The sequence below is a fragment of the Leptonychotes weddellii genome, chromosome 11 (genome assembly GCF_054177405.1).
Source record: "Leptonychotes weddellii isolate Sample4059 chromosome 11, ASM5417740v2, whole genome shotgun sequence".
NCBI lineage: Eukaryota > Metazoa > Chordata > Mammalia > Carnivora > Phocidae > Leptonychotes > Leptonychotes weddellii.
In genome coordinates this window covers 80,047,621-80,072,946 of record NC_138379.1, presented here as the reverse complement: position 1 = coordinate 80,072,946, position 25,326 = coordinate 80,047,621, and the positions used below count along the sequence as shown (strand labels likewise).

Sequence of the window (25,326 nt, the reverse complement as noted above, 5' to 3'; positions counted from 1 at the left end):
AGCAGCCCCCAAGTGACTTTGTTAGGGCTGTAATAGAATGAGCACACCTTTCATCTGAGGATCGGAAATGGCTTAACGGGCTCTAATTAAGCCTCTGGGAGAAGGAAGGCTGAGGCATGGGGGTCTGACATCCCTAGCTAAAGACGCAGATCTCACATTTCCTATTGGATCACTGTGCATCACAATGGGGGTACTTCAGTTTTCTTCCTCTGTGTGAAGATGGTAACCCCTCAACTTTTGGCCTTGTTAAACCCAAGGATTAATGAAACTAGATTTGCATGGCACTCTCTTTTGCTTGCCTGTGGTTAGGTAGAATGCTGGATCTCTGACATAATAATGATAATAGCTCTCCTCCATGATGCCCCATGCTGAGCGTTGTACATAGATATTTAAAATTTCTCATTTTGTATCAGCTATACATAAAGGCTACTCCCTCCATCTTGCAAGTAAAGAAACTGAGGCAGAGAGAGATAAAGTAATGTGTCCACGTCCACACAGCTACTAAGTTCCAGACTTAACTGAGTCCAGGTTGGGCTATCTTCAAAGTCTGTGGTCTTTCCACTCTGCAGCTTGGCCCCAGAATGTGTTAGGGGAGACCTCCAAGGCCTCTAGTCTAATCTTCCATCCCAGTGCAAGAATGCTTTCCATGCTGTCCCTGAGAGAAGCAGTCACCCAGCCTCTCCTTGAGCTGCCCTGGGCTGGGGAGTTCGCTCCCTCCCAAAGGACACATTCCCAGGTCTTCCAGGCAGAGGGTCAAAATCTGCCTCCTAATTCTGCCCTCCGAAGCAGCTAGAATGACCCACTTTGTGTTTTTTTTTTTTACCAACTCTTCAAATATTTGAAAATAGTTTGATTCTCTTCATTCATTCACTTCTTCCTGAAATTTAGCATAACACTGTTTGAGCACCTTCTCTGTGTCCAGGGCTGGGAATGCGAGATACATGAGTCATGGTCCCTTCGAGAGCTCATAATCCTTGGGGAAAGGCAAAAACTGTAGTCAACAATTACCATGGTGACCCTCTGATATATTTCCTTCCAAAAATAACAGCCCATAGCTGTTCCCAATGCAATATGGCCTCCAAATCTCACACCATTGATGCTTTTGGGTTTGTTTAGGTCTCTATTAAAGCATGAAGCCCAAATTGAGGACCACATTCCAGATGGGGTGAAGTGGGATAGAGATAAGAACACCACCCGCACAAACACTAAATTTCCACTCCCCACATTAGCTTGCTTACTGGAATTAGCCTTCGAATCTTTGATTCATTCAGAACTCCGGACCTTGGGGTCAATTAATTTGTTCCAGTTGCCCCCTCCCCACCCCCCAAAATACTCGGGGTTATTTTCACATGAACTTTTCACAGAAACTATGCTTGAGCCACCCCTTCCTTGGACCACTTATGTACTTAAGTCTGTTCCTATGGAGATGGAGAGAAATGCAGATCTGGCCAAGAGTGGGCGAGGAAAAAGCCTTGAGAACTGATGGCCATGTTTCGTTTTCCAAAGCTGATATAAACTCAGCTTTTCAAGGGGCTGGTTCTCTGGAATGACTTGAGTGTAGTTCTAACGAGGCAGGGGGATGAGCCAGATGGCTTTCGTGAGTCACCCTCGCCAACCAAGAACTCAGGGGTCCCATGTCCTCCAGAAGATTCAGGGAATCCAGCTCCAACTTCCTGAGTTCCTGCCGGGCCCACCAGTTGCTGGGAGGACAGGCTGCCTCTCTCGAATTTCCTCGCCTGCCACCTTCCCCGACGAGCCCCCACACAGGCATGCCTGCCCCCACCTCTAGACCCTTTTTCCCGCTTCAAAAGCAAACAAACGAAGAGCAATAGAAAACCCTAGAAAGACCCTGTCCCATGAGAGTCTGCACCACCATTGCCTGCAGGTGGCATTGGGGGGCGCAGTGAGGAGGGGGTCTCCACTCCATGGGGAGGCCCTGCCCGGCATCTGTGCCCTTTCGCCCAGCCCCTCCCGTCATGAGCCTCTGTGACAGCGCGGGTCCCAGGTCCCATCCGCGCTAACGACAACAGCCATTAAGGCTCAGACAGGTTGCCAGCTGCTCTGAGAGTGTCCTGATTGCTACTGTCTAATACATTTTCAATTTGAGGAAGGAGTTTACCATAAATATGCAGATCCTTTGAAGCTGCCTTTGCGGAGCCTGGCTTGGAGCGCTGGAGCGGGGGTTGGATTGCTGGAAATCCGCAGCCTCGAGTGCCAGCTCCCTGGCTGGGGGACAGAGCTGATAGGAGTGGGCCGGCCGGGGAGGCTGCTCGGCGGGCCATTCCCCACGAGCCAGCGAGCCAGTGAGCACTTTGCCTTTGATGAGGAAATTCTGGGACAGCAGTTCTTGGGGAGAGGATGGGGGCTGCTTTGAAGGTTACTGAGAAGTCACTTGCGTCTTCCTTTTAATTAAGGAGCCGGGAGAAGGGGAATGGGCATGAGGTTTGAAATAGCTGATGTCTGCTAGAACGGCGTGAATTCTTAGAGCCAGAGGAGACCCGAAGGGTCATCGGGTCTAGCTCTCCCTCCGGAGAATGCGGATGGGCGTGTGTCACTCCAGGGCTTGAGACCCCTCGGGGGCCCCATTTGCTCCCAGAGTGAAATGGCAGCTCCCCAGCAAGGCCGTCACAGGCTGGGCCCTGCTTCCTCTGAGCCTCCTCTGGTGTCACGCGGCTCAGACACTCTGCCTCTCCTGTGGGTTCGCTGACCCTCATCCTTGAGTACAGACGCAGCCCTCCCCTGCCGAGAGTGGGCCTCAGCGCAGGCCTGGAGAAAGGGATGCACCAGCAAACGAGGGACTCGTGTGTGTGCAGAGCCAGGCGCCGGGGCCTGGGCAGTATGCAGGGAACATGCTGGACGGACCATTCCAGCCCTGAGGAGCTCATGTCCAGCAGGGCCGCCAAAGCCCTGGGGGCCTAGGAGTTTGTCATGAGAGCTCTCTAAAACTACTGTTCCCCAGTTTGTTCAAAGTGTTCCTATGACAAGCCTCTCCATTGGCAACTGGAATTTGAAGCTGTGAAACGGGAGGCCCCTCAAATCATCATACACGTCTTTCCCTTCTCCCAGAGCACCACCCTCTCTAGTGAATTAAAGGGCTCTTCTGTCCCTCCTCCTGGGAGGGCATCTGGCTTTCCTGGCCACCCCCAGATGACACACAGCCAAGGGGCAGATGAGCTGGCTTTGGAAGGGTGTGACCTGAAGGACCCTCTCTCCTCCTGTCTCCCCAGCCCACATGCATCTGGTTCTTTCTCCCAAAGCACTGGCACTTCCTGCTTATCAGCTTTGATGGGAAATTCACTGACTGCAGAAGCTTATTCACACATCAGCCGGCAAACAAATTAGAGCTACTTAAATTTTCAAACGGGGGGCTGCTTTTGGGCAGAGGAGCGGGGTTGCAAAGTGCTGCATTTTAAATATATTTCTTGTAATATGCCCCATCACGCATCCTGAGCCCAGCCTGGGGAAGTTTGCCAGTACAAAGTGACTCTTCTCCGTGCCTCTTCAGCCAGCTCATGCCTGGGAGAGCTAGAAGAGGCTGAGCTGCTAATTTGGTCTCATGAAGCAGCCCGCGTCATCAGCTCTGCTGAGAGGTGGGCACGCCACAGACCAGAGGTGTGGGCAGTTGAGGGCAGGCAGGTCGGGTGGCGGGGGGAGCCCAGGGAGGTGAGGGGGAGCCATGTGCAGGGATCCTAGCATTTTATTCCTCCGTGCCCCTCCCTCCGGTAAAATAGGGCTGATGGTCCTAATGATATCAGCTTCATGGACTTTATAAAATTATTGTGAGAACAAAACAAAAGACTGTTTGTAGATGTGCTTGGAGGATTCTGCTGTACTGTGCAGAATTGAGTCCTGTCCTCTCTCTCCTGGGGATGTCTGTGTATATATTTCTCTGTCTTTGTATGCGGCATTCCTGGAGTCTTGCTCGTAGCCTGGTTCAGGGCAGAGAGAAGGACAAAGCAGGGCTGAGCCATGTGCTTACGTCACTCCTGCTCCAAGTCCAGAACCCTGCGGGAACGCACCGAAGGCCAGCCCGTGCTTGAGGGAACTGAGTTCTGCCATCCAGCCCCTCCCTGCTGCAGGAGGGGCTCCCCATGGCCTTCCCCTCCCCTACTTCTCTGCTTCTCTGTCCCTAACCTCTGCCCTCCGTCTGCTCCTTAATGCGGCAGCATCACCCCTACTACCTGGCAGTGGCTCTGGGTGGGGCGAAGATAAGACCCAGAAGTCACGGGTCTCCCTTCCTGGGAGAATCTACAGAACATCTAGGGCCTACCTAACACAGCACTGCTCCGACGAGAGCTGCCGACACCCCCAAACTAGAAATTCCCCATCTGCCCAGAGTGCAGTGAGGCCCCGCCACACACCAGCTTCCTGTGAGCCCGCCTCCCGGTAGGGGCAGGGATGGGCCATTCTCAGCCCTTCCCTGTGAGCTCAGCATCCTACTGACTCTTGAAAGACAGGGAGCAACCATCCTCCTTCAGGCCCAGACCCTTCATTAGAACCATTAGTTCAATTGGCATCTGCCGCTCAGAGCTCAAAGTTGTGTGTTATTAGTACAACTGCTTTCCCAAGACACTTCTCTACCTGGCGAGTTTAACAAATAAATGAAGTCAGGCGCTCTCCATGCCCCAACCGTGGCATGTTTATTGGCAGTAATTCCCTCAGAAGATGAAAAATCTCAAGCATGCCTGAGCTCTCTGATAAATTCTCTCCTTGGCAGCTCATTTGAAATCCCTTCTACCTTCTGGGAGGTGGGAGAGGGACGTGCAGCTGGGTTTTCCTATTTACAGGCTCTGCCGTGCACTCGGCCCCTGCCAGTGTGAGCCAGATCAACTTTGGTCATCCCCCTGGAGAGGTTCGGAAGAGAGTCTGTGAGGTTGTTGACCACACCAGTGAAAAGGAGGGAGTGATGGAGGTAAAGGAAATTCTTCAACTCACGAAGTACCTCTGTCCAAAAGGAGAAGCAAAAATACAGGAAGGAAACACAGTCCGGGCACCCTCACTGCCCTGTGTCGGAAGATTGCCCTTCTGGAGCCCCGAGCTCATGGGAGAGCCTGTGAAGTCCCCCGAGCATGTCTCTGGAGGGCGGCTTTTTTAGTCAGAGCAGCCTGCCGTGCACTGAGCTGCCCTGGACAGTCTTTATCTGTCGCTAGAGTCCCTGAAAATAGCCGCTGTGGTTTTGTTCTCTTTGGCAGCAGGAGCGGTGAGGGCCGGGCCAAATGCCACTTCATATCCCGGAGGGCGGGGAGTCGGGATGGAGGTCTGGGCCCATCTTGGCAAGAGCCAAACGCTCGAGCACACACAGAGTGCAGCTGACTCCTCATTATTGGTGGATTCTGCTTTTGCAAACCCATCCACCCCCTAAAATCTACCTGTATCCCAGAAACAGTACTCGCGGCACTTCTCCGGACTGGGAGAGGAGTGAAAAATGTGAGTCAGCGGACAGGCACGTTCCCAGCATCTGTGTCTGCTTTCAGCCCTCGTACTGTAAACACATGGCCCTTTTGTGGTCTGCTTACTGTCATGCCTTTCACACCGGTGTGTTTGTTCCTGGGGACTTCGCTGTTTAAGATGACCCCCCGCCCCCAGCTGAGTGCTGCAGTGCTATTTAATGGACCTAAGCACCAGAAAGCCGTGATGTGCCTTACAGAAAAATGCAGGTGTTCCAGAAGCATCATTCAGGTGTGAATTACAGTCTGTTGTTCAATATGAGTGAATCGACAATATGTATAACGTATGGTGTGAGGAAGCAGAAACACATAAAACGAGGTTGTGTGTTGACTGTTGAGGAAAATGTCGTAACAGAGCCTCCCAGGACCCTAACCCTGCATCTCCCCTAGGAGCAATGGCTCGGCATCCCCTAATTCAGTATTTGTGGCAACTTTATTGAACGTAATCGCTGCAAATAATGAGAATCTACTGTAGTGAGATTCAGCCAGGAGAGAAGACCAGGAATGAGTGCACTTAAGAGTTGTTGAACTTGTCCTACAGTAGCCTTTTCTCTCTGCATTCACTACCCCATACTCCTACCCTCTTGTTTTCTTATAATATCTGAGGGTCTCCTCTGTTCCTTGATGCCCTGGTCTTCCTCCTGGTTGCCCTAATATAGAAGTAGAATCTAGATCCTACAGTCCTGGGGCCAAAACGAAAAATAAAGGTCCTCTAGACCATTGCTTTAATCAGATGTTTGGATTCTTGCAAATGTGTTCTCATGAAGTAGAGTCTGTGCTTGAAGGCCTCCCGTGTCGGGGAACTCACTACTTATAGGAAGTAGAAAGCTCTCACTGTTAGAAAGATTTGCTATCTTTTGGGCAAAATTCCTTCTTTCTGAAGCCTTTTCCTTTTGTCCTTATTTCTGTTTCCTTGGTCCACACATCTATTCTATCCTTTCCATTGTCTGTGTTTCCTTTTTCCTTACATAGTATGACTTCAGTCTTCTCACCTTCCTGGTCAGTATCCTTGGAATACACTCATTAATCACTTAAAGAGCAGTGTCTGGAACAACTTGCAGTATTTCAGGTGTGGTCTGAGTGGAAGAGTACTGTCTTCCCTCACATCAAACCAGCCATCCCTTTGTCAATGGTGTCCACAATGGAGCAGTGCTAACGCTGCCAATTTATTTGCATGTTAACCAAACGGAGTCTTGGCTCCAAGACCAGGCTCTACTGGAGGAATGCCAGGTGTCAGCCACAGGGCATAGGGAGAGCTATTTCATGGCAGGAGGGAGAGGGCCCTTCCTCACACCCCCTTCTTGGTGGCCACCTTCATGGTACTTCATCTTCGAGCCTGTGCAGCTGAGCTTCTGGTCACCTGTCCAAAGGCTCTGTGTTGTCCCTGTTGGGCCTGTCTCTCCCTGGCTTTGCCCCCAAGGCACTTTGAAAAACCATACCACATTATAAATACAGCCATCATTTTTAGGAATTCAGGTTAGAGCTGGATAGGACTGCACTATATCCTTCTTTTATAGGTGAGATAACTGAAGACTAAAACAAGTGACTTGCCCGAAGGAATTTCATAATACAATTAGGCAGATGTTTATCGAGCACCCATTATACCTTATAGGCCAGGCACTGTCCTGGGAGCTAGAGCTACATAGGGGAATTTATGAATGCAATCACTAACTGTTTACTAAACACTGATTCCCTGCTAGGCATTAGGGGTATTAGGGAGCAAGACAGAGCCTCATCATTCATGGAGTGTACTGTGTAGTGGGGGGAGATGGGCCCGAAACAAATAATAACTGAAATAATTATATGATTACAAGCATGATGCGTGCTGCAAAGGAGAAGCATAGGGCCCTCTGCGTGAGTCCCTGTAATGGGGACTTGACTGAGTCAGAGCGGGTGGGCATCCCCCAAGTAATGGGGAGCATGACTCACCTGAGCAAGGGCCTCCTAGAGCTAGTGGTCTGGTGTGAGACTCTGAGACCCGAGCCGGTTGATGGCAGAGCCAGATTGGGAAGCTGGAACTCCTGCAGCTTTACTTTTTCCACTGTTCTCTTCCTCAAGCTTTATTTAAATATCCTGTTGTGGGGCACCTGGGCGGTGCAGTCAGTTAAGCATCCGACTCTTGGTTTTGGTTCAGGTCATGATCTCAGGGTCCTGGGATCAAATCCCGCATCAGGTGCTGTGCTCAGCACGGAGTCTGCTTGAGATTCTCTCTCCCTGTCCCTCTGACCCTCCCATTCATGCACTGTCTCTCTCTCTCTCTCTCTCTCAAATAAATAAATACATAACTTCTTCCAGGTATGGAAGTCAGAATCAAAGACGGGGAAAAGCAAAAGCTGACTTCAGGGATGTGGACTCTCAGACAGGAACTTTGTAGCAAATAACAATTCAGATGTTTACTAAATGGTTATGCTCCATAGCCTGGGAGAATTAGTATCTCAGGGACAGTGTAGTCCAGTACACCTGCCTGTGTTTGAATCTGAACTAACTTACCCTTCCCGAGTCTCAGTTTTCAAGTCTGTAAAATGGGGATGGTAGCAGTATCTCCCTAGTAGTGTGGTTGGGAAGATTAAATAAGATGACAAATGTAAAGCATTTAGTCTAGTATCTGGCCTGCGGGAAGTGTTCAAAAGTATTAGCTTGTATAATTTTCTTAGAGTCAGTCCTTGTGTTATACGTGATGAGGACTAGGAATTTATGGCTGCCAAAAATGTGTTTATTGAGCATCAGCTTTGTTCCAGGAGCTCTGCTAGGGGCTGATTATAGTGACCAGGCAAGGTGTCCACATCCTTTGCTCCAGGCACTTTCATACTTTGGGAGCGTGACTTGCACATGGGTTGCAACTCAGGAACACATGGACACCTGCCTGTATGTAACTGAACCCAGAGCTTATGAAGCATGGTGGCCCCTGCCATGGGCTGTACTCTCTGATCTAGTCTGGATTTCGATTTCATTGTTAAGGTGCAGTTCTTAACCCACCAAAGTGATTTCAGAACCCACTAATGGGAAGCAGCCACACTCGAACAAAACACTGCCTTAGACCAACTGAGTCGTGGCTTAATAAAGCACAGGTGGACATTCCTTTCATGCAAAGTCATCCCAGTTTTCTCAGGGCTTGTCTCTGATCTCTTGCCTTTGGTATTTGCTGTTGTTGTCGTTTTGTTTTTTTGTTTTTTAAAGATTTTATTTATTTATTTGACAGAGAGAGACACAGCGAGAGAGGGAACACAACAGGGGGAATGGGAGAGGGAGAAGCAAGCTCCCCGCGGAGCAGGGAGCCCGATGCGGGGCTCGATCCCAGGACCCTGGGATCATGACCTGAGCCGAAGGCAGACGCTTAACGACTGAGCCACCCAGGCGCCCTGCTGTTGTTGTCGTTTGATCCTGAATTTTCACAGCATTCTGTATGTAAGCATATATTTTGTGTTAAAAGAATATCTTGGCTAAGAGAACAAGGTCTTTGGCCAACATCAGCAATGCCTTTTGTTCCCTAAATCACCCCCTCAGACAGTCAACTGGGTCCGTCCTTGTGACCCAGTCTCCCGTGTAAACTAAACTTTAAGATTGGAGATATCATTTGTAAATTCAATAAATGCTTAATTCCTTCATGCCAGGGGTATTTACGGTAGGGGTTTACATTACAAGCCTTTGAACTGACCTTCAGTCAAGCCAGGTACAGCCCTGTACTGTAGACTCTGAAACTGTAACTCAATCTTCATTAATTCCGGGGATCTCTAGCCATAGTGTCTCATTCCTGACTGTCGTCTGTCCTGCCTGTAGGTCAAAATCAGTTCTGTGCACTCAAGGAGATGTTCATGTATTACTGTATGCATCCTTCCTCGTGAGAATTTCAACTTCAAACCCTGAACCCGAGGTCAAAAAAAAATGAGTCCTTGGTTATGGTTTTCCAACTTTGGATGGTCCCAGAGAACAAGGATCTGGAATAAAAAAAGAGCTTGCATTTGGATAGGTCTTTAAACTTTTGTCACATCTGGGATTACCTCAAATCATCGCAGCAAGTGGAGAAGGGAAGGAAGACTTACCCTTACCTTCTAGGTAGCAAAATTGACTTCCCAAACCACATGGCAAGGGCATGATGAACTTGAAGTCAAATCTGATTTCTGGTCAGCCTCATTGCTACCAGACAGACAGTAGTACTGTTATCTTCCATTCCCATGGCTTCTTTTGGCTCATCAAAAGTCATCATAACATTCTCTCAGTTGATTATCCACAACAGTGCTGTGCTATGGGCAAGTGGGTTCATTTATTTCCATTTTACAGATGAGAAAGATTTAAGGAGGTTACGTGACTTGCCCAAGATCACACAGCTTATGCATGGCAGAGTAGGAAAGAAAATGTGGGTCTTCCGGTTGCATCCCCCAACCCTGCGTCCCCTTGTGTCAAGCAACCTCCCTGCACCTTGGCCTCGATTTTGTGGCGTCTTGTAGGAGACTCTCTTCAGGGCTGTGTTGTCCAAAGAACAAGTTTAGTGATCAGAGAGGTATGTGGAAAGGCCCAGGTCCTAAGATCAAGATAGCCTACACCTGCCCCAACTTGACCAGACAGTAATAGTAGTAAATAGAACATGGCTTCAGATCCCAGTTTAACCTTCTATTAGCTGGAATCCACAGCAAGTTGTCTGACATCCCTGAGTCTCCATTTCTTTTATTCTTTCATTAATTCATTCAGTCATTCAATAGTAACTTGTATCAAGTGCCTATATTAAGCATTATTACTGTTGTCTGAAGTGTCTACATCTCTCAGGTGGGAAAAATAACAGAATCAGGGAAATTTATGTAAGCAAACCGGTGGCTGAGTGCCCAGCATGCAAAGGCGATCAGTAAGTGTTTGCAGACTCTGGCTCTGGAGCAGAAGGGCTTGCCTGGCCTGGGAGTGGTGTCAGCTTCTCTAGGAGCTAGATCCCGGCAGCGCAGAGTGCAAAGAACAATCACCCAAATGTACATAAAATGTTAAATGTTACAGAGTACATACCCACAGACACAGGCAAGGATGTGAGGAAATCCCTCGGGGCTTTAAAAATGAATCCCTTTTTACCTACTTGGGAGAGAACAAATGGGCAAAATGACAGCCCTGAGTGATTGATTCCAGGCAGGCCTGAGAGGGCTGTTGGGGAGGGGCCCGCATGGCTTCTCTGGGCAGGACCGACCTCCTCAGGTGACAGCAGAGGGCTTGCCCTTGGTGGCATAGCAAGAAAGATAGGCAGTGAGCAATGGTCTTGTTGCTGAGTATATAATTAGAGCCTGAGACAAATGCTCGGAAAGGGAAGAGAAGATGGTTTGGGGAGAAGTTTGACTTTGGGAGAAAAAGGAAAGAAAGGACTCCTGGAAGGAGTGACTTTTGACCTGCAGCCTGAAGGATTCACAGGTGTGGCCTAGATCAGGGTTTGGAAAACTTCTCTGAAGGTCCAGATGGTAAATAGACTTTGCAACTCTACCCTCGTAGATGAATGCAGTCACCGATAATACGTAAGTGAACGGGTGTAGCTGTGTGCTAATAAAACTTTATTTCCTAAAACAGGCAATGAGCCAGGTTTCGCCTGTAGTCCATGGTTTGACAACCCCTGAATGGCTGAATGAGGCCTGGGGTCAGGGTGGGTATGCAGCAAGGAACATTCCAGAGGGGAAATGTCATGCACACAGACCCTGGCAAGAAGGGGCTTGTTGCACTTGAACACGTCGGTGTGACTGCCACACAGATAAAGCTGGCGGAGATAGTGTGGGATGAGCATGGGCAGTGGGCAGAGGCCGGCCTTGCAGGGCCTGATAGGCTGTGGGAAGGATCTCTGTCCTTAAACCAAAATGGGAAGAATTGCAGGGTTTTAAGCTGGGAGCTAGTGGGGTCATATTGTAGATTGTGTCGAGACAACTGCCCTCTGCTGGGTGGAAAACAGAACAAAGGGCCAGAGTGTCACCTTGTCCAAGGGGAGCTCAGTGGGAACTAGGATGAGAGTGGAGGCCAGGGAAGGGGGAGACTCGGGGAAGTTTGCTGACTTGCTCAGGGCCCCTGGGCCCCGTGGCCACAGAATAGATGCTAACATGGGCCTCCCCACCCCACGTGACATGCTACCAGCTCTTTCAGGAAGCAGCAGGGGACCCCTGGGGTCATGGCCCTGGATAAACATTTCCCAAGGCGGATTGCTGAGGGAGTGATCAGCTTGCTTACACTGACCCAGGGTCACACCCAGATTAAATGCAGGTCTCCAACACTCCTTCAGTTGTCCAGCAGTGGCCTTTGCAAAGGACTGTGGGTAGTCTGTATTGATGCCCCGGAATCCATTCACTGGAGCCCCGTCATCCCATCCGGCCTCATCTGTGTTCTCCTTATGGCAGTTCTTTCGAGTTTGGTCCCTTGGTTGCTCGCCCAGGGCTTAGACGCAGCTATCCTGACAGCAGTCCCGAGTGACAGTTCACAAGGAGAAGAGACGCTCTGAGAAGTGGATAAATTAACTTATCAAAGCACAGAAATGAAGGCAAGTGGCCATCCACATTGCAGTAACGCAGAGCAATGTTGTATCAGAGCACTGCCTTCATAACGATGACACTGAATTAAGGCCAAGACTCTCACTCTATTTAAGAGGACCGTGGAACATGTAATTCTCTTTGAAAGAATTTTTGGGAACAGTGCTTTCAAATAAATAATTAAAATCTCCAAAATTTTAGTGCTTAAGGAGCAAGATTATTATTAATTCATATGAACAGAAATTAACGTGAATCCTGCGTCCTTTAGGAATGTTGGATGAAGGATACCTTCTACGTACACACAGACACATCCCATATCCTTTATTTACAGACATGTTCGTATTACAGACATCTCCGATCATGAGATGTTTCTCCCGGGAGCATCAGAGTCAGTTGTGAGAAGAGGTACACATTCATTGTAAACATTATGATCTCCGTGAAGCAGCACATTTGGCCTTGTCTCGAGTCCTGTTTTCTTCCACTTACCAGCTCTGTGACTTGGGTCAGTAAAGCCTGCAGTAGGGGCATGGGAGAGATCCCACCTTCTGTCTCAGACCATGGCATTAAAAAGTAAATTAACGAATGCTTGCATAGTGCTCACACACGTACCATCTCCTTTAGTCTCGTTAAGTAGTCTGTGGGGTGATAATCACTATTGTCACCTCCATTTTGTAGATGGAGGAAACTGAGGCTCAGGGGGATTGAGTAACTTCCCCAAGGTCACACAGCTCATCAACAGAGAAGCCACGTTAAACTCAGGTCCTCCCACCCTGGGACCACTGCATTCATAGTGCAGATGGTGCAGAGCTCAAGAGTGAGGACAGGATGGAATCCAGCACGCCCAGCCGTGCACCTGCGTGGCCACATCGGCCCAGCGGAAGGTGCCTTTTTCTTACCTGCATTAAGGTGTTGTCGAGGCTATCACAGCGTCATCCAAGTCCATGGACATGGTACAAAGGCAGGGCAAGTAGGAGAGACAGAAAGTACAGAAAGAGGGCCACGGGACGACATCATTTGAACATAATCAGGCTGGCACATGAAGGCATGTGGAAGAGGCTGACAAAACAGCTGTTCCTGCAGGAAGTTTGGGGGGCAGGTGTCAGCAGGGTGGAGCAAGGGAATCCGGCTGGAGGCAGAGCAACAGATTGTCAGCCACGAGAGCTGTGTCTCCTGCCCACCCCTGGCATGTGTGTGGTGTGGAAGGTGCCCAGTGGGTGGGGAAATTAGCCAGTATCCCAGGGCGCCCGGCTCTGTCTCTCGCTTTCCCTCCCACCGCCTTTCTGCAATTAGATTGCGCTGGGTGATAGCTGCCAAGCCACTTTGTTGCATCTGATGAGTTTATTAATTTCTTGGGGTCTAATGGGAGGGTGGGTGGGAGATTCATTTCCTGACTAGAGCTTAGGGGCTCTCTTTGCTGTGTCCCCAGAGGTTGGCGGCGGTGGGGGGGACACATTGCTCCGACTGTCAGATCTGGCTCCGGGTAAATCATTTCTATCCCTGGCTTTTGTGGGAACCTATCTGATGGCTTGGGTAAGATGAGGGAGTCTGGGGCTGGGGCAGGTGGGTAGTGAAAATCGGGTCCCCTGAGAACAGCAGAGGTGGGAAAGTAGGGGTGGGCGGAGCTGAGGTCTTGCTGGCCCTTCTGGTGTGAAATACACATTGAGGTGACAGATAGGACTCTAAGAAGTTCAGTCTTTGTCTCACACGTCCAAATGCTGACATCCAGCCCAATTGTTCTTTATGTCCTTCTATCTAAATCTGGCCCTTCCCACCCTAAGAGACCACTGGGAGCCAATTCTAGCCTTTTTGAAGACAGGGAAATGAGCCTCCAAGAGAAGAGTCATCTCACTTGACATTGGAAATGGAGTGTAAAAACCCAAGAGAGAAAGGCTATCCAGGGTTCTTGCTTTCTCTGGTTCGCCGGGCCCGCTTTCATGGAGCCCATGTTGACATCCCCGCCCAAGAGACAGCAGCAGAGACAGGCAAGTCTCGTTTTAGGAGTCCGACAACTCCAGATTCAAGCCCGTGCACCACTACTAGGTGGGTGACCTTAGGCAAGCCGCTAAATCTCTCTGAGCCTTGGTTTCCTCATAAATCAAAATGTCGGCACTCTCCACAAAGTTCGGGAGAGAGTTCAAAGAGATGATAGAACACATCTAGCCCAACAGGTGTCTCGTCACTATTGTCCCCTTCCACTCTGTGCTTGAAAATCATCCTTCCCACCCAATATCCCCTGCAGAGAGAGGCAGGTAGGGGGGCTCCAGCAACAAGCTGATGTGGCTGGCCCCTTCCAGAAGCAGTAGGTGCTCCAGAGAGCTAGTGGGGGCTCACTCGCCTTCTGCCCACACTCCATCGGCAGCAGCAATCTGCTGATATGAAATGCTGGCTTCCCCTGCTTCCAAGTACCAGCCCCCAAGCAAGATGTTAGGGTATGAGCATAAACCAGCCAGCCCCACACAGGCTAGTGGGCAAGACAGGCAAACGAAAATGTGCAGTAGGACACTGGAAGAGCCAGACAGGATGGCCATGAAGGCTTGCTTGGGAAGATGCATCTGGGGCTGAAGCTCGGGCCTCTCAGCTGATGGGTGAGGCAACCCTAGGACAAGGTGGAGGGACTCTTATCTCAGCATCAGTTTGTTTATCTGTCAAATGGGGCCTCCCATGTGGCTATGCATGAGACTCTGCTTGTAAACTAGAAATGAACGAGTGTATGTTCAGGACCCTTCTGCCCTTGCAGACGTGGAAAAAGCTGCCCACCCCTCTCCAAGTGACATCCTCATAGGGGCTTGGAGGGGAGTTTGGGGTCATCTCCCCTTTGGCAGATGAAAGGCTCACCTCTGAGACCATCATAGCTTGGCTCTGCCCTCTTCAAGCTGCAGACCATGATGACAGAGAGAGGGTTACTGCTCCCCAACACCCTACTGGGTGGGGGCAGGGGCCAAGGGTGAGATATGTCTTCATTGTTGTTCGATTTTTCACAAGAAGAACCCGGAGCCCAGCTCTGGTGAATCCATGGAACTTGGGAGGGTTTTCCAGGGAAGCTGCTGCTGGTGCCTGGAGGTGCCTGGCAGAGGTGGATGTGTGCATTTCATTGGGTTTCCAGATAGCTGTCAGCCATGTCTCCTGGCTGCCCACCTCCAACACTCAGCAACAGAAATGATTTGCCAGGGGCTCTGGCTAGTAGAAATATATTGGTATCACACACACACACACACACACACACAGAGGCATGCATATTTATAAAAGGGGTTCCACTGAGAAAACAAACCATCTAAAAACCCAATGAGGTTGAGTTTAAGTATAGGTGACTTTCTAGAATGGAGAACTGAGTCAACTGTGCATTTCCCCCCCTTGAAGACAATGGGGAAGAGGAAGGAAAATAGTGTCAAATACATTCTCACAAGGACCCAATGACATTTCTGTGATTTATTCACATTTTATAGATGAGGAGACATGCTCAGAGGGGGTCAGTCAATTTTTGGAGGTTATGCATTTGAGACCCATGCCCCTGGGCTGGGCTGAATAATCTAGCGTCAAACTGGTGCATCCAGGATCTCGGTTGGCTCTGAGGGCAAACATTAGCAACCCCACTGATAGATGGGGAAACCGTGATTCGGAGAGATTTAAGTAACTTGCCTAGGTTCTCACAGCTGGTAAGTTAATCAACCAGGATGAGAACCTGGGTCTTCCCACTTCCGGTTCATTCACCTATTGAACAGCTCAAGCAACATTCACTGAAGGGCCAAGTATATGCTGGTTCTCTCTGCTATACCGTTCTGATTCTTACTTAGGTAATCGGAATTACTGATGGTAGGCTGAAACAAAAGAGCTTTGTGGCTCATTCCTGACTCAAGATAATGTGATTCCCCATGTTTCATTCCCTTCCGTGTGAGTGAACATCTCTGAAACGCATTCCATTCTTGATTTTTCTGCTTTCCTCTTTCACCTCTCCTGGGTCATTACCCCTGTCTCTCCTTCCTTTCTCAGTGCCCCCCCATCTTCTCTGACCTCCTCAACCCTATGAAACAGTAACCCTGCCTTCGTCCAGCCCCTCTCCATACTCCATATCCCTGCCTCCTTCTACAGCTTCTGTGTGGCCCCAGCCAGAGGCAGGGGACTGGCCTTTCAGCTCCTTCCAACCCAGGAGGCCCGCACATGACCTCAGCAACCCTGCTCCCCAGCCGCCTCCTAACCGCATCTCTTCCCAGCCCTCTCTCCTGTGTCTCCTCAGATCGGCCAGTGGCACGTGGCAGACGGGCTCAGCATGGACAGCCACCTCTACGCCTCCAACGTCTCCGACAGTCTCTTCAACACCACCCTGGTTGTCACCACCATCCTGGTAAGCGGGGTGGTCCCGGGCCTCCCAGCTGCAGCTCCCCGGGGTGCCTCCTCCAGCTCTAGGAGCGCCCGGGCTTCCCAGGGAACGCAAGATGGGAGCTCTAATCACAGCACCGAGGCCAATTTATGACAGTGTAATTAAACGCAAGTTGCTGTTTCATATGGAAATGATATTTGATGAGTTCCAGAGCAGCTGGGGAAGAGGGATGGAGTAGAGAGACACCACAGTTTGTGGATGCCTCTTCCGGGGGCACCCGCTCAGTCAAAGTGGCTGTGCCTGGCCCAGGGAAGGGGACCTTCTGACTCGGGGGGGTGGGGGGTGGGGGAGAAGCCCAGCAGGCGGCTGGATCCGGTCCACCACGGTGGCCCCCACTCTTTCACGACAGCCCATCTCACTTGGCACCTGCTGTGTATAAAATGCGCCCCTGCAGTAGATACCCGTATAACATGCGTGCCCCCCCCATTAGGTACCCGAATCTCAGTAGGTTTTTATGACCTGTTTCTTCATTTCCAGATGGTCAAAAGAAAGTTCTCCATCTATAGAGCAAGGGACCATCTGCCTTTTTTATTTGATTCAATTCTCGTCAACAATTACCAAACCCTTCTCCGCATGGGTCAGGCACTGTGCTTATTCCTGGAGACAAAAAGATGAGTAAGACTTGGTCTCTAGCCTCAAAGAGGTTATAATTTAGTAGATGGCACAGGTCAAGTGCGTTCATGGCCAAGGTCGTCGTCTTCTTCCCCTGTGAAGACCTCAGGTTTTAGAAGATTTGTCAATTACCCCAACTACATATATTAAGCAATAATTAGTTTGTTCCTCTCCCCTCGCCCTCCCCTTTTAACGAATCACAAGCATATTTCCCGGTCTGGCACAGTGTCTTATCAGCAGGAGATAACCGCTGTTGCCACGTTGATATAATTCCAGCCCAAAGCAGAGACTTGATGTACTAGTTAGTCTGCTCAGCCTTATCGTTGCAAATTGCGCAAGGTCTGCCAATGTGTCTGCTTCTTTAGCCTTTTTGAGATAATGAAAAGGCTCTGGGACCTCCATCCCTACCTTCATGAACTCCTGGGGCACAGGAACATTAGACTGGAATTTTTGATCTACTGTGGGCAGAGTGCAGGAAGAGCCAGGAAAGAGGGGAACAGCTAGAACTCTGGGGTTTGCAGGAGGGAGAGGTCCCGTCCCATCAGGAAGGTCAGCAAAGCCCCCCAGAAAAGAAGGGACACTGGAGATGGGCTCCTGAAGACGGGGAGAGATGGGGAAGGAGAGATGAACAAAGGACAGCATTATGGGGTGTTTAGGAAGTGCCAAAAAAGGCAGCTTCTCCAGGAACTAGGCCTTGGTGGAGGGGGAAAGGATGAGGCCAGAAAAGTGGGCTGGGCCCATAATGCTTCAGGACTTGGATGCCACGCTGTTGAGTTTTCCCTTCGTGGTAGGAGATGGAGTCAGTGAATATTTTCATGCATTTATTCAGTGAATATTTGGGGGGCACTACTGTATGCTAGGCATTGTTGTAGGTGCCCAGGAATGGACAGAGCTGGAGGAGGGGAGTCAGGGTGCTGAGAGCGCAGGTGTCCATGTGAACCCCACTGAGCCAGGGAAATCCCAAGTAGAGACCTGACTGGGGAAGGAGGGAGCCAAGCGGCCGTCTGGAAGGGAATATTCTAGGCAGAGGGAATGCAGAGCAAAGGATGGAGAGAGCAGTCCCAGCTCCCAGGGTTTTGGTCACTCTCCCTCTCAGCTCCAGCCTTAGCCTGTCTGAACCAACGTGGAAATGCCAGAAAGATTGGAGGCTGGTGGTGTTACCACCACCCCTCCTGAGGTCTGGTAGAGCCTGGCTGAGCTGGGTGATGGCAAGCTGCCGTCCTGGCTGAGCAGGACGGCGGGGACTTCCCTCTTGCTGGCTTCTCTACCTCTGCTGTCCCCTGCTGTCTGTCCCTAAAGCGCATGACCTACCTGAGGCCCATTTCCCTCTTTCACCTGAGCGTGACCTCCTTAGAGGCTCTCTTCCCAATTGCTCAGTCTACCCCCCATACTCCCTTCCCCTTTGTCAGCATGGTCTTTCTAAGGAGGACCCACCACCCCTGCATTTAGAATAGAGACCCCTCATAAGCAGGCCCAGCCTGCCGTACCTGCTTCCGCTCCATGTGGCTTGGGGTCTGGTAGTCCGGGACTGCCCGCCATTTCCTCACCGTATCATGCCATTCCCTGCCTCTGCCTATGCTCTTCCCTCAGCCCAGAATACCCTTCCCCCTAATTCCCATTTCCAGCTGGAATGCCTGCGCACCCTTCCAAGCTCTGTTGAGATGTCACTTCTTCCATGAAGTCTTCCCTAACCTGACTCCTGCCCTCTCCCTGTGTCTAGCATTTTGCACACACCTCTCTTGTGGCATTTCTCCTGTTAGAGGTGTTTGCTTCCACCCTACTCCCCTTCTAGAATGAGAGCGCCTCAAAGATTGGGGTTCCTGACACAAAGTAGGAGCTCAATGATTAGAATTTGAATAAAGGAGTTTCTTCCGACAGGGTAAGGGGATGTCCCTTAAAAGCCAACCAGGGTTTGAGAGGGACGTGGGGTCAACGCTGGGTTATATTTCTTTCCCCTCTCAGGGGCTGGACTCGGACAGTGCTCAGAACTTTGGCATGGACCCGGGACACTGAGACCACAGGGTTGTGTTTCTAGACCGGGAAAGGCAACCTGACTCTGTGTGTATGAGCGCATGTGCACGTGTGCACGTATGTGTGTGTGTGTTGTTCACATATGCATATGTGTGTTCACGAAGGGTGGCAGCAGGGCCCCTCTGTGTCAGGTGACATTTAATAACACGGTAAGCACAATTCAGACCCAGATCTTGTCTTGTGCATGTGTGTTTCAGATGGCTGCTGTAAGTCAATAACTCGCCAGGAATGATTATCTTAATTTAGTCCCTGGGGACCATTTGTGGGTTATCCTTGGCAAACGCTAATCCGGAATGACTTATCCCTTAAAACTCAGCACACATCCCTGTTGTCTCCTGTTGTTGTGGGGGTACACTTGGGACATGTGAATGATGCATTTGCACAGAATTAGCAGTAGCTCTCACCCCCTGGACACTTAGCCTGTGTCAGACCCCGAGTTAAAACTTTTTGCCTGCTTTACCCCCTCCATTCTCGCAATGCTCTTGCCAGGACAGGGACTTCTGCTCCAGGCCAGCACGCGGTCCCCACATACTCCAAAGTGCTGGTGAGCCCCAACCTTTCTGACTTTTTGACTTTCCCACCCATCTCCTCCCTCCAAGATTGGCCTTTTTTATGTTTACTTTGAACATGTCAGTGAATTTCTACGTTAACTTGAGAGTAGAGAGTATCTGGGGAGAAGAATTTCGTGAAACTCGTTGGGTTAATTAAAGGTAGGTTGGGATGTTGCCAGTCCAGGGGTGGGATCCCCAGCCAAGCCCTGTCCCTAAGGCCATTTGAGCGCTGTTCCCTCAGTCCACGAGTGCCTAATGCTGGAGCCAGATGAGGGTCTTAAAGAAGGGGAAGGGTCCATCCAGGCCCCACTTACACTCTCCCGGGGAGCACATTCTAGAGAGTAACTGGACCCTGTGGGTCCCTGGCTGTGAGTGCAGCAGGAGTTCTGAGAAGTGAGTTAGCACCAGGGGAGGTGATGGGACCCCAGGGACAGAGGTGAGTTACGTTAAGCAGAAGAAGAGGAGGGGGCACCTGGGTGGCTCAGTTGGTTAAGCGACTGCCTTCGGCTCAGGTCATGGTCCTGGAGTCCCGGGATCGAGTCCCGCATCGGGCTCCCTGCTCGGCAGGGAGTCTGCTTCTCCCTCTGACCTTCCTCCCTCTCATGCTCTCTGTCTCTCATTCTCTCTCTCTCAAATAAATAGATAAAATCTTTAAAAAAAAAAAAAGAAGAGGAGGGAGAGTGCTTGGGGCAGAGAGAAACCCTTGAGCCAAGGATAGCATGTATGGAAGGCAGAGTCCAGCCCATCTCACTGACACGGCAGTGAACTTGGTCATGAAGCAGAACCACATCACCTTCAACTCAGAGCTCCCTCTCCCTGACACACAACCTTCTGCCTTCTTCTCTCCCATTTCACACCCACAAAATCACTCTCCCATACCATCCCCTCATGACCTCTGGTCCGTCTGACTCTCCATCTTCCCCAACCCAGCATGAGCTCAGCAAACCAGCATTTCAGCACTTCCGTCTCTTAGCTTCTAGCACAGTCTCCACCATGATGCTCAGCCCTCCCACCTCATGTCTGTCCCAAACCCAGTTGTCCCTGCAATCCCAGCTCCCTGTCTACAGTCAACCTCCCGACTTCAGCTGGGCCTTGACATTCCCTGGGCTCATGTCTTGTTCTTTCCCTGTCTCAGGCCCTGAGCAGTTCTGTCAAACCCTTCTGCACACCAAGCCTTCAATCCTGCCACCAACACAACTCTGTGGGCTGGCAGATTCCCTGCCCTCCACCCCCTCCCCTCCTCTCTGTATCCACGTTCATCCATCTCTCCACCTCACCTCCAGGCCCACTTCCCAGCATCACTCTCACCTTGGCCCTGTCTTCTTCCATTCATCCCTGGGACTTTGCTACACCAGCTAGCACTTCTCTTCCTTTGCTAATCTCTCCTTCCTCCGGGATTCCTCCCCTCTGCCTACAAATATACCCGAGTCCCTCCCATCCTCCAATACCATCGCCACCCCCTTACCCATGCTCAGCTGCCCGCCCCCAGCTACCCTCCAGTTTAGAGGATCATAAATCGTGGTGTCAGTGGTTTACAGATGGGGAGCTGAAGCTGGAGGAAGACGTGGCTGGTAGCCGTCAGGAGGAGAGACAATCTTCCCGCCTTCCTTTATCCCCTAACTTCTCAGAATTCTGGTCCCTTCTCTCGTGCACCTCTCATTTGCTCCCCATTCCTGCAGAGTCCTGCTGGCCCCACTGAACCTGCCTCAGAAGGATCGCCAGCGACACCTGGCCCAGGTGCCCCTTCACAGCCCTGTTTCATCTCTGTGTGGGACCGTCTGCACACTCCTTCCCCAACCTCCTTCCTCCTTGGCTTTCATGGCCACGTTTTCCTGATTCTCAGCTTTCCTAGCTGCTTCTGCTTTGTCTTTTCTGTGGCTACTCTTCATCTTCCCATGGTGCAAGCAAGGGACAAGAGAGTCTTGTCCCTCTTCTGTCCTCCCTCAGTGCTTCCCCCGCGGTGGCCTCACGTATCCTGCGGCTTCAGGCATCCCCTCCTTACAGAGGCCTCCCAGGCCCTGCCCCAGTCTTGCTCTCACTCCCCAGTTTAGGCATTCATCCAGGCCTTTCCTCCTGGGTAGCCTACCAGCACCCCACATTCAACATGTTCCAAGTCCTCTTCCCTTCCAAACCGTCCATGCGAGTGATGACACCATCCTCAGTCATCCACCCATGCTCCACCAGCATGAGGGCCCCTACCCTCTGCACCCCACACCCACCCTGCTGTCCAGCCTGACTCTCTTGGCGTCTCTTCCAGCTCCCAGCATTACAACCTGAGCCAAACTAGGCTCAGGACTCAGTGTCTCACATCAGGAGAGAGTCTGCCCTCACCCCCAGATGTCTGTCTTATGACTTGATATTCTTAACCCTTAAGTCTTGCAAACCCTCCCTGCTTCCCTACTATGTATGTACAATGTGCATCCACCCTGTCCTGGCTTCCAAGGCCCATCGGACCCTAAATCATCTAATTTATCCTCACAGCCACCCCGTACGCTCCAGCTGAATGGAGAATCCATTGTCCCCTGAAGAGGCCATGCTCCTTCTCACTCAGGATCATGCCCTAGGTCTTATGTTTCCCCTTCCTATGGTGCCTCCGTTCACACCTACTCTATCCATCTTCCATCGCCCTCTGGAGCCCAGCTTGGGTTCTGCCTCCCCCATGGAACCTTCTCTGGACATTTCACCAGAGAGCCCCACCCCTCTTCCTGGAGCTCTCATGGCTTGACGTGCTCTGCTTTGGGGTGCAGATGGTCAGTGGGTGTTCTTACCCCACCTGCTATGTTGTCGGCAATCTAGTATCTCATGATGCGCTGTGATAGGTCTGCGTGCAGGAGACAAAAGGAAGGAAAAAGGGAAGGGATGGAATGGGGGGTGAGGTCAGATGATGACCTTAAACAAGGTGGAAGGGCTTCAGCTCGACCCTGTGTGCACTGGGGACCCTTGTGTGTTCCTGGTAAGAGAAGTGCCTGGAGGTCGGGAGGGGAGCTCCTTGCCACCTCCAGGGTAGCCCCCCGTCACCTGAGTCACTTCCCTCCCCCTCCCCCCTCCTCCCCCACCTCTGCCTTGGCACCCCCATCTCTTGTGGCTGAGACACCAGGGCTAAGATGAGAATGACAGCTGCCCAGTTTTGCTGCAGGAAAACCCGTATTTAATGCTGAAGGGGAACCACCAGGAGATGGAAGGCAATGACCGCTACGAGGGCTTCTGTGTGGACATGCTCAAGGAGCTGGCAGAGATCCTCCGGTTCAACTACAAGATCCGCCTGGTCGGGGACGGCGTGTACGGTGTTCCTGAGGCCAACGGCACTTGGACGGGAATGGTCGGGGAGCTGATCGCGAGGGTAAGGAAAGGGCAGATGATCTGGACTTGGATGTGGGCTGGGGAGGGAGAGGGAAGGGCCTAGGGTCGTGCCGTATGCTCATGCTCATATCCACGTATTCAGGCAATCACGCATTTTTCATGTAGTTGTCTGTTCATTGCGCACATCATTTCTGAGTCGGCACCGAGCCAGGCATTGGTGGTACACATTGGTGAAGAAGACCACCGTGATCCCTGCCCTGTGGCTCTCCCAGCTCAGCACCTGTCCCAGGTGCAATGGAGGTGTTGACCAGTCAACATGGATTTGAGGGTTTGGGGTCCATTTCTGGAGGAGCTTGGTGCTTTTGTGTGTTATGATTATTTCACTGCTCGGTAGCACCCCGTGGCAGAGCTTGGACAGGCCTGAGAGGGTAGAACGCACCACATCCATTGACTTTGACACTGGAGAGGTGCCGTCAGGGGAGATAGGGTAAAATAATAGGGGGAAAGGGATGGACTGTCAGAACAGTTGGTCATGGTTACGGTTCTCTTGTTGCTCTTTGTCTTCTTGTCTGCTCTTGTTAATGTGCTGTCACAGACCCAGAGCCAAGGTGCACTTGGACAGGCTGTAGGTTTCCAGAGTGAATGTAGGGACTTGGTTAAAATGCAGGTGAGCATCACAGAATGTCAGTCATCTGTTCAGTTAGAGCAAGGATAGAGAAAGTTCTTCCAGGGGGAAATCTCTCGTTTTCTTGGTACACACTATTAACACCTGTAAAAATTAATTAAATCATTACTGATTCACTGTCCATGTTTCTATAACCGAATTTTTGGGGTCAGGTCCTGCTGGCGGACACTCCGTGCCGAGAGCTCCGACCTGGCTTCTTAGTGCGACCTTGAACCAAGCCCTCTCCTCCTCTGTGTTTTCCAAGTGCAGAAGGAGCCCCTGCAGGGCTCCTGCAGCCTCCCTCTGAATGCTAACGTGCAGGGTGCTTTACATACATTATCTCTAACCCTCTTTAAACATACCTTTTAGCTAGTTGTTACCCTCATTTTACAAACGAGCCATCTGAAGCTCAGAGGGCTTGAATGGCTTGTCTGAAGCCGCAGGTTAATATGAGACAGGGCTGGGATTTGAACCCACATCTGTCTAACACCAGGGCCCACGTTCTTTCCCACCGCTGCTCACCACCGCAGCTGGACTGTGATGTCACCAAGAAAGGTATCCTTCAGTCCAGGCCCTTCCTTGCCCCCTTACTTTTGATGCTCCCTCCCTCCACATCTCCCTCCCCTTCAGCCTGGCTTTCTTCTTTTCTTTCCTTCCTTCTTTTTTTTTCCCCCTGCCCTTGATCTCTAGAATTAATATGATTTTAACCCTTCCTACATGCCACACATGGGACATGAGACAAATTTCTGCCGTCCTAGTCTTGAAGGATGAAAATGTTAGTCGGGCTGTTAAAAAAGAAGCAGTCCTTGGCAGTGCGTCATGAAACGTTCTATCTGGACAGGAGCACGGGAAGATATTTAAGAGCTGAGGAGGAGGGGTGCTTAGAAGGGGTTGCCTGGCAGGATAGACAGCATTTGCAATAACCCAGCGGGGTACACGGCGAGACTCGTGCAGAGAACTGTGGATGCTCCAGGGCGAGCTGATTCCGAAGTGAGGCCTTGCTCGCAGGGTGAGGCTTGCCCACAGAGGACTGATCAATCAACAGAAGGCCTAGAAGGAGCTCTGGGAGCATCTCACAGGGGCAGGGGGTGAGAGTGATTTCTTCCAAGAGCTGTCTGCTCTCTTTGAGACTCGAGCCCACCCTGCCAACAGTGCCCTTACTGCAGCACAAAAGGATGTGCCACTCCTCTGTTCAGTCCCAGAGCCCCTCCTAGAACAGTTTTCTGGTCTGCATCTCACTGTGGAGCCCAGTGGTTAAACCCCAGAAAGCTAAGCTGCTGAGCCTTTTCCTTCTCTTCTTCCCGACAGATGTGGTCACCTTGAGCCCGTTTCTTCAGCCCCCTTGGGCTGCCTGGTGACTGGTAGGGTGACTTCAGGGATGCCAAAGTTAGCGTAGAGCCAATCCCCTTATCAGCACCCTAATGAGCTGTGACATGGGCTGGCAGGGGGAGGAGAGGAGTCTGGGGCTCAAGGACATGCAGTTCCATACCGAATGACTTAGGCCATCAGCCAGGGATCTTAAAATTCATCCCAGGTCATCTTTCAAGCCAAAACACTGCTGCTTTGGTCTCATCAAGACCTGGCTACATAATATTAATTAATTAGTTAATTAAACCATTAATTCCATAACTATTTATTATATACCTTCTGCTATTCCAGATGCTGGAGATACAGTGGGGACAAAACGAACACAGATACTCCCCCATGAATCTTACCAGTGAGAGACAGATGTTGATGAAGGATCATATTACTATATAATTTCCACCATAAGTGCAAGGGAGGCAAAGTCAAAGGAGCTATGAGAACGCATCTGAGGGCAGTAGGATCCAGTCTTGAGAAGCAAGGGGGCAGGGGTGGGAAGGCTTCCCTT

The 25,326-nt window shown here is 50.8% G+C and overlaps 1 protein-coding gene and 1 long non-coding RNA gene across 8 annotated transcripts in view; one reads left to right on the top strand and one right to left on the bottom strand.

The window, feature by feature from the left end:
- The window catches only part of LOC145716300 (uncharacterized), a 283,741-nt gene that overhangs the window by 150,639 nt on the left and 107,776 nt on the right, over positions 1 to 25,326 (bottom strand). The gene's annotated exons all lie outside the window — the stretch shown is intronic.
- GRIK4 (glutamate ionotropic receptor kainate type subunit 4) overlaps positions 1 to 25,326 on the top strand; it is a 411,473-nt gene that overhangs the window by 318,953 nt on the left and 67,194 nt on the right. For 4 of the 7 annotated variants that reach the window (XR_014138890.1, XR_014138891.1, XM_081799269.1 and 1 more), the window contains 2 exons: positions 16,155 to 16,262; positions 22,629 to 22,832. Coding sequence is in view for 4 of the 7 variants with exons in the window: in XM_081799269.1 (XP_081655395.1) it covers positions 16,155 to 16,262; positions 22,629 to 22,832 (312 nt within the window). In the remaining 3 variants the exon portion in view is untranslated. Of the gene's footprint in view, positions 1 to 16,154; positions 16,263 to 22,617; positions 22,833 to 25,326 lie in introns of those variants that run through there. The other 3 variants (XM_081799270.1, XM_081799273.1, XM_081799271.1) reach the window with 2 other exon arrangements.